Here is a 15,170-nt window from a genome sequence, read left to right on the forward strand (position 1 = left end):
AGATGATCAAGGGGCAGAAGCACCTCTGCTGTGAGGACAGGCTGAGAGAGTTGGGGTTGTTCAGCCTGGAGAAGAGAAGGCTCCAGACAGCACATTTGGCTTCTGGAATACATCAGGAAGCACAAAAATAAGAGAGTCAAAGTTTAGAACTTAAATAGCAACAAAAACCCAAGTCCCATATAGTTCATTATAGCATGTGAGGAATTCAGAGTTTACTAAATGTGCTTGGTGTAGCCACAATTGAAAATTTAGCAAGATTTTTAAGGATAATTTTTTTTTCCTGAAAGCCTTAGTAAATGATGCATTTCTTAAATTCTCATCTAATTGAAATGTTTTGAGTTTTCCCAGCTGTGATGATTTCATCACTGTGTGTTTATTGCTCTTCTTCAGATCCTCCCCCTTCCATTTTTCCTTCATTTGGACTAACACAAAGAAAACAGTAATGGTTAATGAGTTGATATCATAAATATCAAAACATATATCAATACATATGTAAACAAATAGTGGAGGACTCAGCCCTCACATCTACTGACTATACAGAGGCTTAGACACAGTGATGATCTTCTCAGTCCAGCTGACTTCTTTTTTCATATGCTTAGGTTGTAAGTTTTTTTAATTAAGACTATTTTTATAGAAGAATGACTTCATAAAACAGAAAAATAGCAATATTCTGATTACAATTTCATTCTACAATGTGAGAGGTTTCCTTTCTTTGTGCACGCTAAAGGTTTTCCTACCTCTTCTTTTTCAGCCACATGGGTTGGAGGAGGTTACATCAATGGGACAGCAGAAGCTGTGTATGTTCCAGGCTATGGTCTAGCTTGGGCTCAGGCACCTATCGGATATTCCCTAAGCCTGATTTTAGGTAAGCAAAAATATAATGCTAATAGTCTCTCAGTTTAAACATGTCTGATTACTGTTCTGTCTTTTGAAATGAAACAACGAGGGTCTGATGAAGGAATACTGAGGTGAACAGGATCCCTTCTGCTGATATGTTTGGCTATAAAAAAAGAAAATAAAATCATTATAAATAGTTTGATATCTTAAGTCTCCTGAATGCCTTGGCAAGATCTATTTGATTATTACAACCATAGTGATTTATGGAGGTCACAATTAGAAAGGTTTTGTCCTGAGATTTAAAAAAAAATACATATATTAAGTTTTATACATCTAGGGTTTTTTTAAGTGCTTATATGATCTGGAACACAATAGTACAAGGGCATCTATAAAACCTGGAATTCAAGAGTGGCAAATATCTGTTCAGGTTAATGAAGTGCTTATACCTTACAAGTCTTCACTAAGCATCTAAGTAACTTGTCTAATTTTGTGTAGGAAGTAATTTCCTTAAAAATTGGACCAAATATCCTCTTAAATGTTGTACTAAATTCCAAATCTCGTGTCAAAATGCAAATACAAAATACTATTACATTCAGGGTCAGAGTGCAAAATACAGGCAGCATTATAATTTTTAATGCTGTGGCCTCTAATTCCTGGAATCTAGTTAGAGAACTTCCTTATTTTTCTTAAAAATAATAGCAATAAAAAATTTCTCACCATGTTTTAACCACATGGAGCAGCTCACAACAGAAGCATTGCCTTGTAAAACGTGACGAATACACCACAAAGTTGTCAGCTACAGCCTCTCAGTTTGTGAACAGATCATGGGCCCAAGGCAACTGCTGATGCAACAGTTTAAAAAAGAATGTTGTTACAAAAAAGGTCCTGTGGTCTTCATCTTTCATTAATGTGACTGGTGTATTAGTCTTTCCTTCCAGTCTATCCCTTGCTTTCTTTTGGTGGCCTGTCCAGGTCTTGCTCTTTTTTATTTCTTCCTATACAACCCAGTGACCCTCATGACTATTGTTTCCCCCCCAGAAATGCTTTCCTAGGGCCCATCCTGGTTCTCCTCTCTTTCTGGGCAGAAACCTTCCCCATTACTGGTCCCCATTCTTCTCTGGCACATTGGGCCAACTCCTGTTCCACTAGCAGTTCCCATCTCTGACATCAGCTCCTGTAAGGAAAGCAATAGCAGTAGATGTCTGCCAGAAGATCAGTTGATGTCATTATGAGGCCATGAGGGTCATCATCCATTGATGTCATTAAACAGTTGTTAGGATGGTCACCACAAGCATCTTCCTGACTCTTAGCCTCTGTAGAACAAACACAAATTAATAATAGCTTAGAAGAGATTGAGTTAGACTCTTCCCTCATTTCCAGCTGTTTTTAAAGATATCCAGATTTTCTTTTCCCCCTGAAAATGATGATGGCCCCTACAGAGAAATCTGTATTGTGTGGCCATATGTCTCTCTGCAGAGCACAGGGAGGGAAGCATTTCTCTGGTATGATCTGCAGGTTTGGGAGGAGAAGTTGTTAATCCTTCTTTTAAAAAATAAACCTCCAAAATTATAAATATAAGGCTAGAAGAAATAGTACTGCTTGAGGGTGGAAGGTTTTAAGATTGATATAATCTCCCTGTTAGTTCAGTGTTGTGCTGCATACCACTTTTCTAATTTTTCAAGCAATTTAGTTTTGACAGAATGTCTCCAATTTCCTTTGGCAGATGCATGAACTTCATATCAGATTATAATACCAGTGAACTGATGTTGAAGGTCCTTTCCAATCAATTCTGTGATTCTGTGATTTTTTTTTTTCTTCTTTTAGTTGTCTTTTGAAATGATGACATAACAAGTAGGTTAGGAACAGGATCCACAACCAATCCAAGAATAGTAAACATAAATGCTGAAGTTTCTGCATCTAAACAACCTGCCTAAAGACAGCATTAACATAAGCAGTATAAATAAATTGTGATTGGTAAGGTGGTGCTTTTAGTTCAGGGAACATATTGAAATGAAGAAATAAGAATTATATCACGTAATTCATAGAAATATGGAAAATCTGCACAATGCAACAAATACATTACATATTACATATTTTGGGATGAAAAAAAAGGGTTGCCAAATACTACACAGTAGATTTTATTTGGAACTTACTGGTTTTCTAGAGTATTTTATTGTACCTCATATATTACATTCCAGCAGTTTTATAGTTATAGTCACGTGCAGATCGTGGCTACACAAATTTCCATGCCAGGGCTTTTTCAGGCTTCCTGAGATAAGTCCTTTTTTTCCCCAGCCAGAAAGAATTTGAGGATTGTACAATAGAAAGGTGAGCTCTTTACACATTTGTGTACATATCCAGGCCATATGCCAGCCAGGCAGAGCAGAATTGCAATACATCAAAATCTCTGAACATGTATAAGTAAAATGAGTGTATGACAAATGTTCAGGGACCTTGACACCTGCAGAGCCCAGAAAGCATCTGACCTACCCTGCAGGTGCAGTAAGGTTGATTTAAGCATATAGAATAAATCTGGATTGTCCTGAAAGAATCAGATTTGCTGTTTGTGCACTAAACCATGTGTGAACTCATACTGCAGACCCAGAAATCCCAGACAATTTTATTTTTTTGTGTAGAACCATGTGAAAATTCATGCTGGATTCTGCTCTAAGAATGAACAGGATTAGGTAGAGAAAACCTTTCCCTTAGGGGGATCTAAAATTGAACAAAACTGACAGCATCCATAATGGTAGATAATGTAAACTGAAGCAGACAAAATAGAACAGACTTGGTTTGCATTGTCAGACCCCAGGCATTAATGGTGTGAATGTGTTCATGTAACCCTGCAGAGAGATGTAAGGTAAGGGTTCTCAGAGGATATTTTAACTGTACTTATTTATTGTCAAAAACACCAACAAACAGCAATCCTGATATTTTTGTATCCTTAACCAACAACCCTAACTAATGACCCCTTTATGGCAATGCTTTTCTCCACTGCAGCTGGTGTCTTGTGCCTTTTTCCTTTGTAGGTGGCCTCTTCTTTGCAAAACCCATGAGATCCAAAGGCTATGTGACAATGCTGGACCCTTTTCAGCAGCTTTATGGAAAAAGGATGGGAGGGCTGCTCTTTATTCCAGCTTTAATGGGAGAGATGTTTTGGGCTGCTAACAAACAGTAATCCTGATGTTTTTGTACCCTAAACCAACAATCACCCTAACTAATGACCCCTTTATGGCAATGCTTTTCTCCACTGCAGCTGGTGTCTTGTGCCTTTTTCCTTTGTAGGTGGCCTCTTCTTTGCAAAACCCATGAGATCCAAAGGCTATGTGACAATGCTGGACCCTTTTCAGCAGCTTTATGGAAAAAGGATGGGAGGGCTGCTCTTTATTCCAGCTTTAATGGGAGAGATGTTTTGGGCTGCTGCCATCTTCTCTGCCTTAGGTAAGGAAGGATTAATAAAATTAGAAATGTCTTAAAATTCTGGCTACAAATACTAATGCTAACTCCTAGTCAAATGATTCAGTGTGACAGTTCTCAGACCCATGCTAGCTAGTAATTAAACCCAGTAATGGTTCTCAGTAATTTTGGCAATGGAAAGACACACAAGGTATCTATTCACTTTCAGGTTCTTTTAAATTGTCCCTTTTCAAAGAGCATAAACAAGTTTAGCAACAAATTTCCATTAATTACAAGGGTAACACGATTAATTGGAAGTGTCCCTTTTACATCCAGGTTGATCCAGCTTCTCTTTTACACCACTGAGATCACAAAAGCCAGACAAAATCTCCCTTAAAGATATGAAACACTATTGCTAATGCAGCTAAACAAAATATAGGAGACCTACATATACAGAACTTTCCATTGCACAAGTAGTGGACGTATAACAGATGCTGATCAATAAATTGAAGTATTATCCAACTCTAAATGGCTTTCTCCTTGACAAAATGAAGAAAATACTCAGGATTCAAGAAAGGATTCTGAGAATTAGTGGAGCTATGACTCAATAGAAAATCACCCAACTATTCATCCAGCCCTGAAAAAAAAAATAAGTTTCCAGGGTTTTTAATTATATTTCAGTCTTGAATTTAGCAATCCCTTCAAGAACGGAGAAAACCCTTGAGTTGAAGCACCAGTAGTTGACTTCTACCAGCTAATCATACTCATAGCATGTGTGCATGTGGTAATGCTTTTGAGCACAAGCTATTTTAAACAGAAAATAAACTTTGAAGGTACCCTCCAACTGTGCTCTGATGAACTGCAAAGCAATGGGGAGCTTGTTTACCACAATTTCATCACAAAACCCTCAAAGAACTAAGAACAAACTACATGCTGAGGTGATAGGAGTTGAATAACTTGAAGACCATTCTGAGTATTTGGAATATATGAAGTATATTTTTGATTGAGGACAAGATAAGCTGTGACATGCCATACTAAGTGGTGGGAATACATTTCTAGTATGTTTATGTAAACAGATGACATTTAAAGGCTGTCAATAACTACTGATGTTAACTACTCTGAATAATATGGTTATATTATACCTCCTAATTTGCACACCTATCCTCACTGATGAATATTTAATCCCAGTACTCTTCACTTCTTGAATTTCCTCATGATTTCTTGCTTTGCAGGGTTATAGAAGGGAAAGACAGGGCTTCCAGCTTGTGTTATCTCTAAGCACATGAACTTTGAAGGCTCACTGTACAACAAAAAGCCACCTGGCAGCTCTTACATACCACACATCATGCTGTGTTCTACTGCCAGAACCTTTCCAGGCAGTGCCTGCAAGGTCTAAAAGTTATAGCAACATGTTTCATTTAAATTATCCTATCAAAAAGGATATTTTGGTTTTGTTGTTGTTGTTTTTAAACATGGTTTTAAAACATTACAAAAAGCTAGTGCATCTAAGGGAAATGTACAACCATCCTGATGGCTGCTGGAAGGGCAGTTCAGGAGAGCACGAGCAGTTCAGGAAGTTTCTTGAGTGCACTGACAACAACTTCCTTACACAAATTATTATGGAGCTGATGATTGAAGGTGTTCTGTTGAATCTGCTACTTACAAACAAAGAAGAACTAGTTAGGGATGTGAAGTTCAGAGGCAGGCTTGGCTGCAGTGTTCATGAGATGGTGGAGCACAACCCAAGCACACATAAATGGATTTAGAAAAGCCAAAGTCTACCTAGACTTGAAACTGACCACGAAGGGCATCAAGAAAGGCTTCTATGAGTACACAAACTAAGGAAAACGTGAGCTGTTGTTGAATGGGACAGAGGACCGGGTGGCAAAGGATATGGAAAGGGCCCTTCTCTGCTTCATTCTTTGCTGGTGAGATCATCTTTCAGGAATCCCTAGACCCTGAGAACCTTTGGAAAGTCTAGGACAAGGGAGGCTTGCTGGAGGAGGATCAGATTAGGAAACGTTTAAATAGACTGGACAGACACAGTTTCATAGGGACTGATGGGATGTGTCCCATGAGTGCTGTGGGAGCTGGCTGACAGCATTGCAAGGACACTCAGAATTCTTCTGAAGACTGTGGACTAGAAGAAAACAAATGTCATTCCCATTTTCAAGAAGCACAAGACAGAGGATACCAGGAACTAAAGGCTGGTTAGCCTCATCTCATCAAGCAAACACTCCTGAAAACTACGTCCAAATAAATGGTCAAGAAGGTGATTAGGGGCAGTCAGCATAGATTTGTGCAGAGCAAATAATTCCTGATCAGCCTGACATCTCCCATGATGAGCTGAATGGCTTGGTTCATGAAGGCAGAGGGTGATGTGGATTTCAGAAATGATTTTTTACACTATGTCCCATAATAGCATTGTAGACAAAAAGATGAAATATGGGCTAGATAAGGGGACAGTGAGGAGGACTGAAAACTCACTGAACTGCTGGGTTGAGAGGGCCGTGACCAGCAGCATGGAAGCCACTGAATGGCCATTCAGGGTACCCCAAGGGTCAATACTGAGTCCTGTATTGTGTAACATCTTCATTAATGACCTGGCTGGTAGGATCAAGTTCACCTTTAGCAAGTTTGCAGAAAATAAAAGCTGTGAGGAGTTGCTGAGAGATGAGATGGTTGTTTTGGCATTCAGAAGGACCTCAACAAGCTGCACAAATGGGCCAACAGGAATTTCATGAAGTTTAACAAAGGGAAATGCTAAGTCCTGCATGTGGGGAGGTACAATCTGATGTCCCAGTGCAGGCTGGGGGCTGACCAGCTGGAAAGCAGCTTTGCTGAATAAGATGCAGGAGTCCTAGAAGGCAATGAAGTTGATCATGGCCAGTCAGCAATATGACATTTTGGCAAAGAAAGCAACTGGCATCATGGATTGCATTAGAAGGGCCATTGCCAGCATACTGAGGAAGAGGATCCTTCCCCTCTGCTCAGCATTGGTCAGAGACATTTGGAGTGCCAGATCCAGTGTTCCCCAATACAACAGACATGGACATGCTAGAGAGTCCAGTGAAGACTCACAAAGATGAGTGGGATATACAAGGAAAGGCTGAAACAGCTAGGACTGTTCAAGCTGGAGAAGAGAAGGCTCAGGGGTTCTTATCCATGTGCATTAATACCTGATTTGGCAACGGAGAGAGCAGAATAAGGAAGATGGAGCCAGGCTCATCTCTGTGCTGCCCACTGACAGGACAAGAGGCAACAGGCACAAGCATAACTACAAGAAATTCCATTTAAACTTCAGAATAAACTTTTTTTTTTACAGTGGGAGAGGTCAAACACTGGCACAGGTTGCCTGGAGAAGTTGTAGAGTCTCCATGCTTGATATGATCCTGGATATTCAAAATCCAACTGAACATGATCCTGAGCAACCTACTCTAGCTGACACTGCTTGAGTGGGGACTTGGACTAGACAATCCATGGAGGTGCATTTCAGTTTCAGCAGCTCTTTGATTCTGTGAGCTGTTTTGTGGAGACTGACTGGGCAGCTCAACATCGTGGTTTGTTTTCTACAAATGAAATCTGCTTGAATGTGCTTGGAGAAGTTCTTGGTTTCTAGGTCAACAGTGGAGGCTGGATTCTCCAGTTTAAAAGAAACATACCTTTGTCTCATAACCAATTCAAGGACACTTTAGAATGATCAGTGGACAATTGTCCCTATAGCTGATGCCTCCTCTACCATCCTGTCCTTGGTCAGAAGGGGCTAGCTCAGAGCCTAAGCCAGGTTGAAAGGGTGTGATGTGTTGCAGCAGACCTCCCCTAGGCACCACTTTTACTGGAATAATATGGGTGACCCCACATGGCTCCAGCTCTCCCAGGGAGGCTTCAGCTCTCTGTGCACGGCTGCCTTTCCTTGGGCAGAAGGAGAGAGTGTGGTCCTTCCAGAGCTTGGGCAATGTAAGGAAAGGCTGTTGGGAACCTTCCCTCCTCTGTTTTGTAAGAACTTGGTAAATAGACAGATCCTAAACTTAGACCAACAAGAACCTTCCTTTTCCCAGTCCTTTAAAAAGTGCAGGGGGGTGTGCAGGAGACAGAGGATGAAGATATTCATGCTGTTGCTGTGTCAAACCAGCACCTGTGTATGTGATTTAACAAAGGTGAGCCTTCTCATCAGACACAGCCTAACACTTGCACTAACCCACTGCTCTGTTTTTCCCCATAGGTGCCACTATAAGTGTGATCATTGACATTAATGTCAACATCTCAGTCATTATTTCAGCCCTGATTGCAACTATGTACACGCTTGTGGGTGGGCTTTATTCTGTGGCCTACACAGATGTAGTTCAGCTCTTCTGCATCTTCCTGGGACTGGTAAGTTGTTGGTTTGGGGTTTTTTTTCCTTATTTGTTGAGGATTTTGCCTTTATGGTTGCTGAGAGCTATTGCCCAGCTTCAGTTTTGGAACCAAGTTTTGACTGAAAGCATGGAGGAAGGAGTATCTCAACCCACAGAGCCTTGACTTCAAAGAATTTGCTTTTACATCAATGACCAGCCCCTGCTTTGACAATAATGCTGACTGAGAGTCCTCATCCTTTGGCTTTTTTTTTCCCAACCAGTCTGACAGTGCAATTTTCCTGCTAAGTTTATATCTCATTCAGAACAGGGCTGGAGCTGAGAATCAGTCCATAGGACTATTGCACAGGCACTGGGAGGTGGCATCAGACATAGGGAGGAGTTGGTGAAGCAGTCCAGAAATGCTGGCACTGGACCTGCAGAGCTGATACTCCCCTGCTTCTCTTTCCTGTAGCTGTCACCTATGCATGCAGGTTAGCTAACCACCTGCTTTAAATCACCTTCTTGGCTTTCCCTTCATTTCCCTCCACTGTCCTTGGAGACCACAGTGTGGGAAGTCTCACCAGATGACCTCGCTGTTTGAATAAGGTGGTATGAAGATCCCCTCATCAGCTATCCATGATATACTAGTGGGCAGCTTTTTTTCTTTTATTTACTGCTGTTCTTTAAGCCCTGCTCTGAAAAACATCAGTGCAGCAGGGCTGAGATCACAGGGGTGCTATCATAGAAGCTGCTGTCTTTGTTTCTCAGGGGTAGTAATAGATGGTCACAGATGTGCAGGGAATGGAGACGGCCTGAAATAAATGGGGTGCCTCAAGGTGAAGGAGCTGAATGGCACCTTGGAGACCCAGAGCTGTTTCTCTGCTTTCAGCAGAGTTCTTGTGCAGCTCTAGGGAAATTGCTGCAGCCAGTGCTCACACAGGTGGTCACCAACCAACCCTGTGTGTGTCCTCACTCCGTGGCATCCTACTGTGAGGGTTTTGGACTTATTTTCAGGAGTGCTAAGCATTCCCTGTTGTAACTGACTTGAAAAAGCAAATCCAAATTTCAGCTGGCCATCTCAAATGAGAATCTATTCCAGATCTTCATCTCTCATACCTTTGTTTTTCATTTATTTTGGAAAAATACTGTCTCCTTCCCTAACACACGTGTTAATATTTGTGAACCACTCCGTTTCTACAGGTGGTGTGCATTACAGAATTTTCCCCAACTGTAGATAAATCAAAACACAGAAATGCTTTTTCAATGAGAAGAACTCATGCACTGCTGAGGACCCTGGTCCCATGGGTGTAACACCACATGATCCTATATTAAAGGCAACGTGAACCTTGCAGGGAGGGGAAAGCAAAGGTAGCAGGGGGGGTAGCAGTTTTCTAAATGGTTGGATCTGTAGCTCAGAGCTTTACTGCTCATTCCTTTAATGTCTCTTCCTTTCCTGGACCTTACCCAGAAAAACCTGCCTGTTGTAATCACCTCTGTTCCCTACCCTGGCTACTCTTTTCTGCCACAGCTTCTTCCTGAGGCTTCCAAAACCTCTATACCAGCCATTCCACGTACATCCCTAGTTTTCTTCTTACAATGCCATGTAGTCTCTCTCCTTCCTTCCTCACTCTCCTGTACCTACATCTGCAAATCTCACCTCTTTGTCTTTATCTTGCTTTGTGAGTCTTTCCCTGATTCTGCACTGTATCCCCACTATTTACTGACTGGGCTATTAATTCACCATTATAAACTTTTTTCCTGACTTCTAACCCTATGACATCCAGGTCTTTCTACCTACCTACTATTTCTACCCCTAAGCTTCAAGCTGCTAGTCCCAGTTTCTGCTTCATTTCCATGAACCTTGGTTTTATTTGCCCTCCATTCAAACGAGTGAACTTTATACTGCTGTTAAAAAGGGCTCAGTGAAGGAATTGAGCCTATGTCTATATTAAGGAAGTTAAACAGTGCCAAGATGAATGGTTAGCACACTCCTGGCACTGCTCTTGCCCACATCAACTGGTATTTTCCCAGATGGTTACCAGGAACAAGAATTTTTTGGCAGGCAAAGGAGTCTAGATGTATGGATGTAAATTATGAAATGCCAGTGAACTGAAGGGACAGAGAAAGTTCCTTGACTTGCTTTATTTACTAGTGTAGAGGCAGTCCTTGGGACCACAAAGAGCTATGTTACTGTCAGGAACTGGAATGGGTCACAGATTTCATAATGCACTCGCAATACAGAACCTATTAAATCCTAGGCTGTGGCATACAGGCTGCAGATGGACCTTTAGAAATGTACCCTGCTGAACATCTCAGCTGAGTATGGGCAAACTAGAGCTCTTCAGAACCTCATCACTTGGACATCTTTGAGATTTGAGATCGAAAATTAATAAAAAATTGGATTTGACATCCTTGTTCCTGATTAATTTCTCAATAACAAAAGAATTAACATCCATTAATTTTGACAATATTTTTTGTTTTTCCCTCAAAATATCTCAGAAACAGTTGAAACATTTTGGTGATCTTTCCCAGAAAAGCCCAAGCAGACAATGAGAATGGAATATTTCTGCCTAAGTGCTTAAATTGAACATGTAACTGGGAACATAATACTATGGTACATGATAATCAACCTGAATAACAGCCAGTGCTACAAAATATTCTTCACACAATATTGCAATAATCATGCAACAAAGTAGAGGAAGACGTTTTATTTGTCCTCTCCTTGATCCTGTTGTACCATACACTTAAATGTTAAGCAGTTGGATTGTGATAATCTATGTAGTTTGGGATATCACTAGATCCTTAAGGATCCCATACTTGTGATGGTCTTTGACATATAGTACAGAGGCTGGTTTCCATCTCAGCAGGAGATGCTGAGGTTGTCCTCATAAAAGTTAGTGAGTTACACCATGCAAAATGAGCTGGTAAGTAAGTGTACACAAGGTCTGTTGGTGAAGGAAATGAACCTTCTGGCAGAAATTGTCTCAGGAAAGGGTTTCCTTGCTGATATTTTTGGCCTAAAACTAATTTTTTTGGCCTCTGTTTTTTGTCAGAAACAGAGAGAGTGAAAATAGTCAAGAGTCCAGACAGAAAAGTGATGTAGCACTGGGCTTCTAGGTAGTCTGGTCTATGAGGTCTGGAGCAAGAGATGTGAGGGTTCACTGACAGCACCCCTCTCTTGTCATGATATAGGTTTGTGTTTAATTAGAAACAAATTCCAAAGCCTTCAGGTATGCTGGTGATACCTTATCTCTGTATACTGGCCAATCCTGATGCTATTCACAGCTCTATATGTAGAGGTTTCTCGACAGTGTGGTCCAGGAAAGGGTGTGAATAATATATGTGGAGTTTAGGGGAAAAAAAATGAAGATTTATAAATGTGTCTTTCCTGTGGACTTTGTGATTTACACTGAATAACTCTCTGCTCCTACTCACACTCTCCAGGACAGAGGTAAGCTATCCATTATGAAGTGATCTGCATTCCAGAGATGTTCTACCAGCACATAACCTGACTTTGTTTGCAAGTCGCCTCCACAAGTTGGGATTTCATCTGCAGCATGCAAGAAGAAGGAAGCCAGATCAATGTTAGTCCTAACATTTCCCAGATTTAGGGTGCCTTCTTCAGCCAGTGTTTTCCTTTGGTTGCAGTGGATCAGTGTACCCTTCGCCATGTCCCACCCTGCAGTGACAGACATCGGGCTCACGGCCGTGCACCAGGTGCACCAGGAACCTTGGCTTGGATCTATCAACTCACTTGACATTTACACATGGCTGGACAATTTCCTTTTACTGGTAAGTGATGGCTTGTATGAAGGGATGAAGCATTTAAGCACTCACACTCAGTTACTGTGACAGCTGAAAATAATAGAGCCTGGTTACGAGTTTCCAGCCAACTGAAAACCTCTACCCTCTTGACTTCTGCTCAATATTTCTGCACATTGGAATGATTTTAGTGAAATATCAGCAGAAGATTGTAGCACAGCTGTCAAAGTCAGCCTTGCCAGGAATGCAATTTAAATATCATCAGGCTGAAAGAGTTGACTTGTGCTAAAATTAATTAAAATTGTGCAGCTAATACTTAACTGATGTCATTGTTGGCAGAGGAATTTATATATTGCAAAAGTCAATAAATATGTTGTACAGATGATTAAATATGCCTTAGGTAGAGGTGATATAGAAAAAGCTTTGCAGAGAGGGAGGGAGGGAAGGAGGAGGGGATGGATGGATGGATGGATGGATGGATGAAATCATACGTGCACACATGCAGAATGAGCTGAGGGCTTTCATTATTTAGTGCCCATATATTACCCTTGGGATTGGTGGCTATTAAGTACTTTCCATTAGAAGATCTAGCAACACATGCTAAAATTTTCCATTCTCAGTGTCCCTGAGCAACTCTACACTGTTTTTATTATCATGTTGTACTTTGGGATTCCTTTCTCTGTATTCTTAAAAATACTTTCAACAAAATAGCTTTCTGACAGTTTTTTGATAATCAGGCTATTAAAATATATTGGTTTAACCAGCCTAAATTTTTTAGAGACTCTCAGAGAGCCTAAGCATGACTTTAGCTCAGGTGACTGTATTCTGTCTGGTAAATGTGACAGTTTCCTCTCTGCTGATGACCAAAGGAAAGCTCTGATGTTGCCAATTTGTGACCCATTTTCTTTTCATCCTGGTTGTTTCGCTGTAGCTCCAGAAATTTACACACTCTTGGAAAGCTTTCTTAGAGGAACATTTTTAAGGCTGCAAAGGAAAACAGTTGTAAATAGCAAGTCAAAGCCAGAGTTGTCTGTGAAACATTCATTTGGTCCCTGTGTGTGCACGAAATATATGTGAAACACCTGTACACACACTGTTTGGTCCAAATGACTCCTGCCTCATTTAGTGTGTAGAACCAGAGTGTGAATGTTTAATGGACAATTTCCTTCATTTTCTTTCCATGCTCTTCAGTCATAGACACATATTTACTTAGTGAAGACCATTCAAATTCTGCTCTCAAGGCAGAATTGGTAGCACTTGCTTTTCAACCTTTGATAATGCACTTTTGTATCCTATTTTGCAGACATAATTTTAAGTCTAATCAGGATCCTCACTGTCATGTACCTAAAACAAGAGAAGGGTTACCACTATAAAAGGAAACTTTCTTTTACTGCTTTGTCTTTAATTTCTATTGGCATCATATTTGATTAAAACATAGTCAGGAGAATTAAGTAACAGAAAAGTAGAAGCAATTTTTCAGATTCTTGTGTTCAGTGTATACAGAATGTGTTGCCTTGTTTTAATGTCCATACACATTCATAAAGGAAGATAAAATCTTGTTTTAAAATCCTATCAGAGAATAATCTAATTTTGGTGGGGGCAGGGGTTACTGCAGGCCAAATCCTCTAAATATGAAATATGACAATAGTATTTTGTAACATTTTATAAGGCTTTATCAAATATTTATGTAGCTTACTGTTCTTGGGGATTACAGGGACTATGTAACTGTGAAGTATTGTTATTAATTGGACTAAGGAATAACTTGTCTAAAAGAATGGGATTTAAGTGGATTTACAAGGGTTTAACATTATTTGTGAGAATGATAGTTACAGCTATTACTGACTTGATATTACAAATAAATGAAAGAGCAGCCACATGGCATTCAGCATTCAAGTGATGCTTCTGTGTGCTCTCTATATGGCAATAGCAAAAAAAACCCCAGAGTTAGCCCCCAGTGATGGGATGCTGCTCGTTATCTTTGCAGACATTGGGAGGAATCCCTTGGCAAGCCTATTTTCAGCGAGTTCTCTCCTCATCTTCTGCCACGTACGCTCAAGTTCTGTCATTTCTGGCTGCTTTTGGCTGCATAGTGATGGCTCTTCCTGCAGTGCTCATTGGTGCAATTGGAGCATCTACAGGTAAATGATTAAAAATTAAAAGTCTAGTAAATGTAAAATGAATACTACAATAAATGTGTGAAAGCTCTACAAACTTATGTTAACTTATATCTTATCTTATGTTAGATATAATTTAGACAGGTGGCATGAATAATCAACTCATGACTTCTTCAACAGGAGACTACATTGAAAAATAACATAGACTCTTTCTCCCAGGGGAAAATGCTCCTACCCCAGTGAGATTAACTCATTTTGCACATTCTAGGACTTTACAGATAGAATGTTTCTACTTAAAATTTGAGTTACATTCTGGTACTTTTATTTGGTCCTAAGAGTAACAGCTGCAAAATTACGGTGTGTATATTGTATTCATTTACCAAGAATTTATCTTGATCAAAACATCCTTGTCAAGTTCTTTGCCATAGTGAGAGTGATCATCATCACAGTGACCATGTAGCTGAACTGTAGGAAAGGTCTGTTAGAAATGCTGAACACGTGGCTTTGAGCTCTGAGTATGTAATCCAAGAGAACAGTTAAACCCTTTACAAACAAACATGGATCCCAGGCTTGGCTTTTTTGAGGAAAATTACATTTAAGAGCAATGCAAAGCTTAAATATTAAAATTCCTACAGAATAAACCACAGGCTGTGGTCAGATATAGCTTAGAGATAAGGAAAAGTGCTGAGCAGAACTCAATCTGCCGACACCGAGCTGTGTGGTGTGG

General features: G+C 40.3%; 1 protein-coding gene across 1 annotated transcript; it reads left to right on the forward strand.

Moving 5' to 3' along the window:
• Window positions 1-751: 751 nt before the first annotated feature.
• On the forward strand, window positions 752-14,467 carry LOC103773416 (high affinity choline transporter 1; the record flags this gene model as incomplete). The annotated part of the gene is made up of 5 exons (XM_008940783.1): window positions 752-865; window positions 4,123-4,278; window positions 8,456-8,604; window positions 12,216-12,359; window positions 14,314-14,467. Coding segments are annotated over 5 exons (717 nt in total), but the record flags the coding sequence as incomplete, so codon positions are not given.
• Between the last annotated feature and the right edge of the window lie 703 nt (window positions 14,468-15,170).

The sequence above is a fragment of the Merops nubicus genome, unplaced genomic scaffold (genome assembly GCF_000691845.1).
Source record: "Merops nubicus isolate BGI_N331 unplaced genomic scaffold, ASM69184v1 scaffold5425, whole genome shotgun sequence".
Classification (NCBI taxonomy): domain Eukaryota; kingdom Metazoa; phylum Chordata; class Aves; order Coraciiformes; family Meropidae; genus Merops; species Merops nubicus.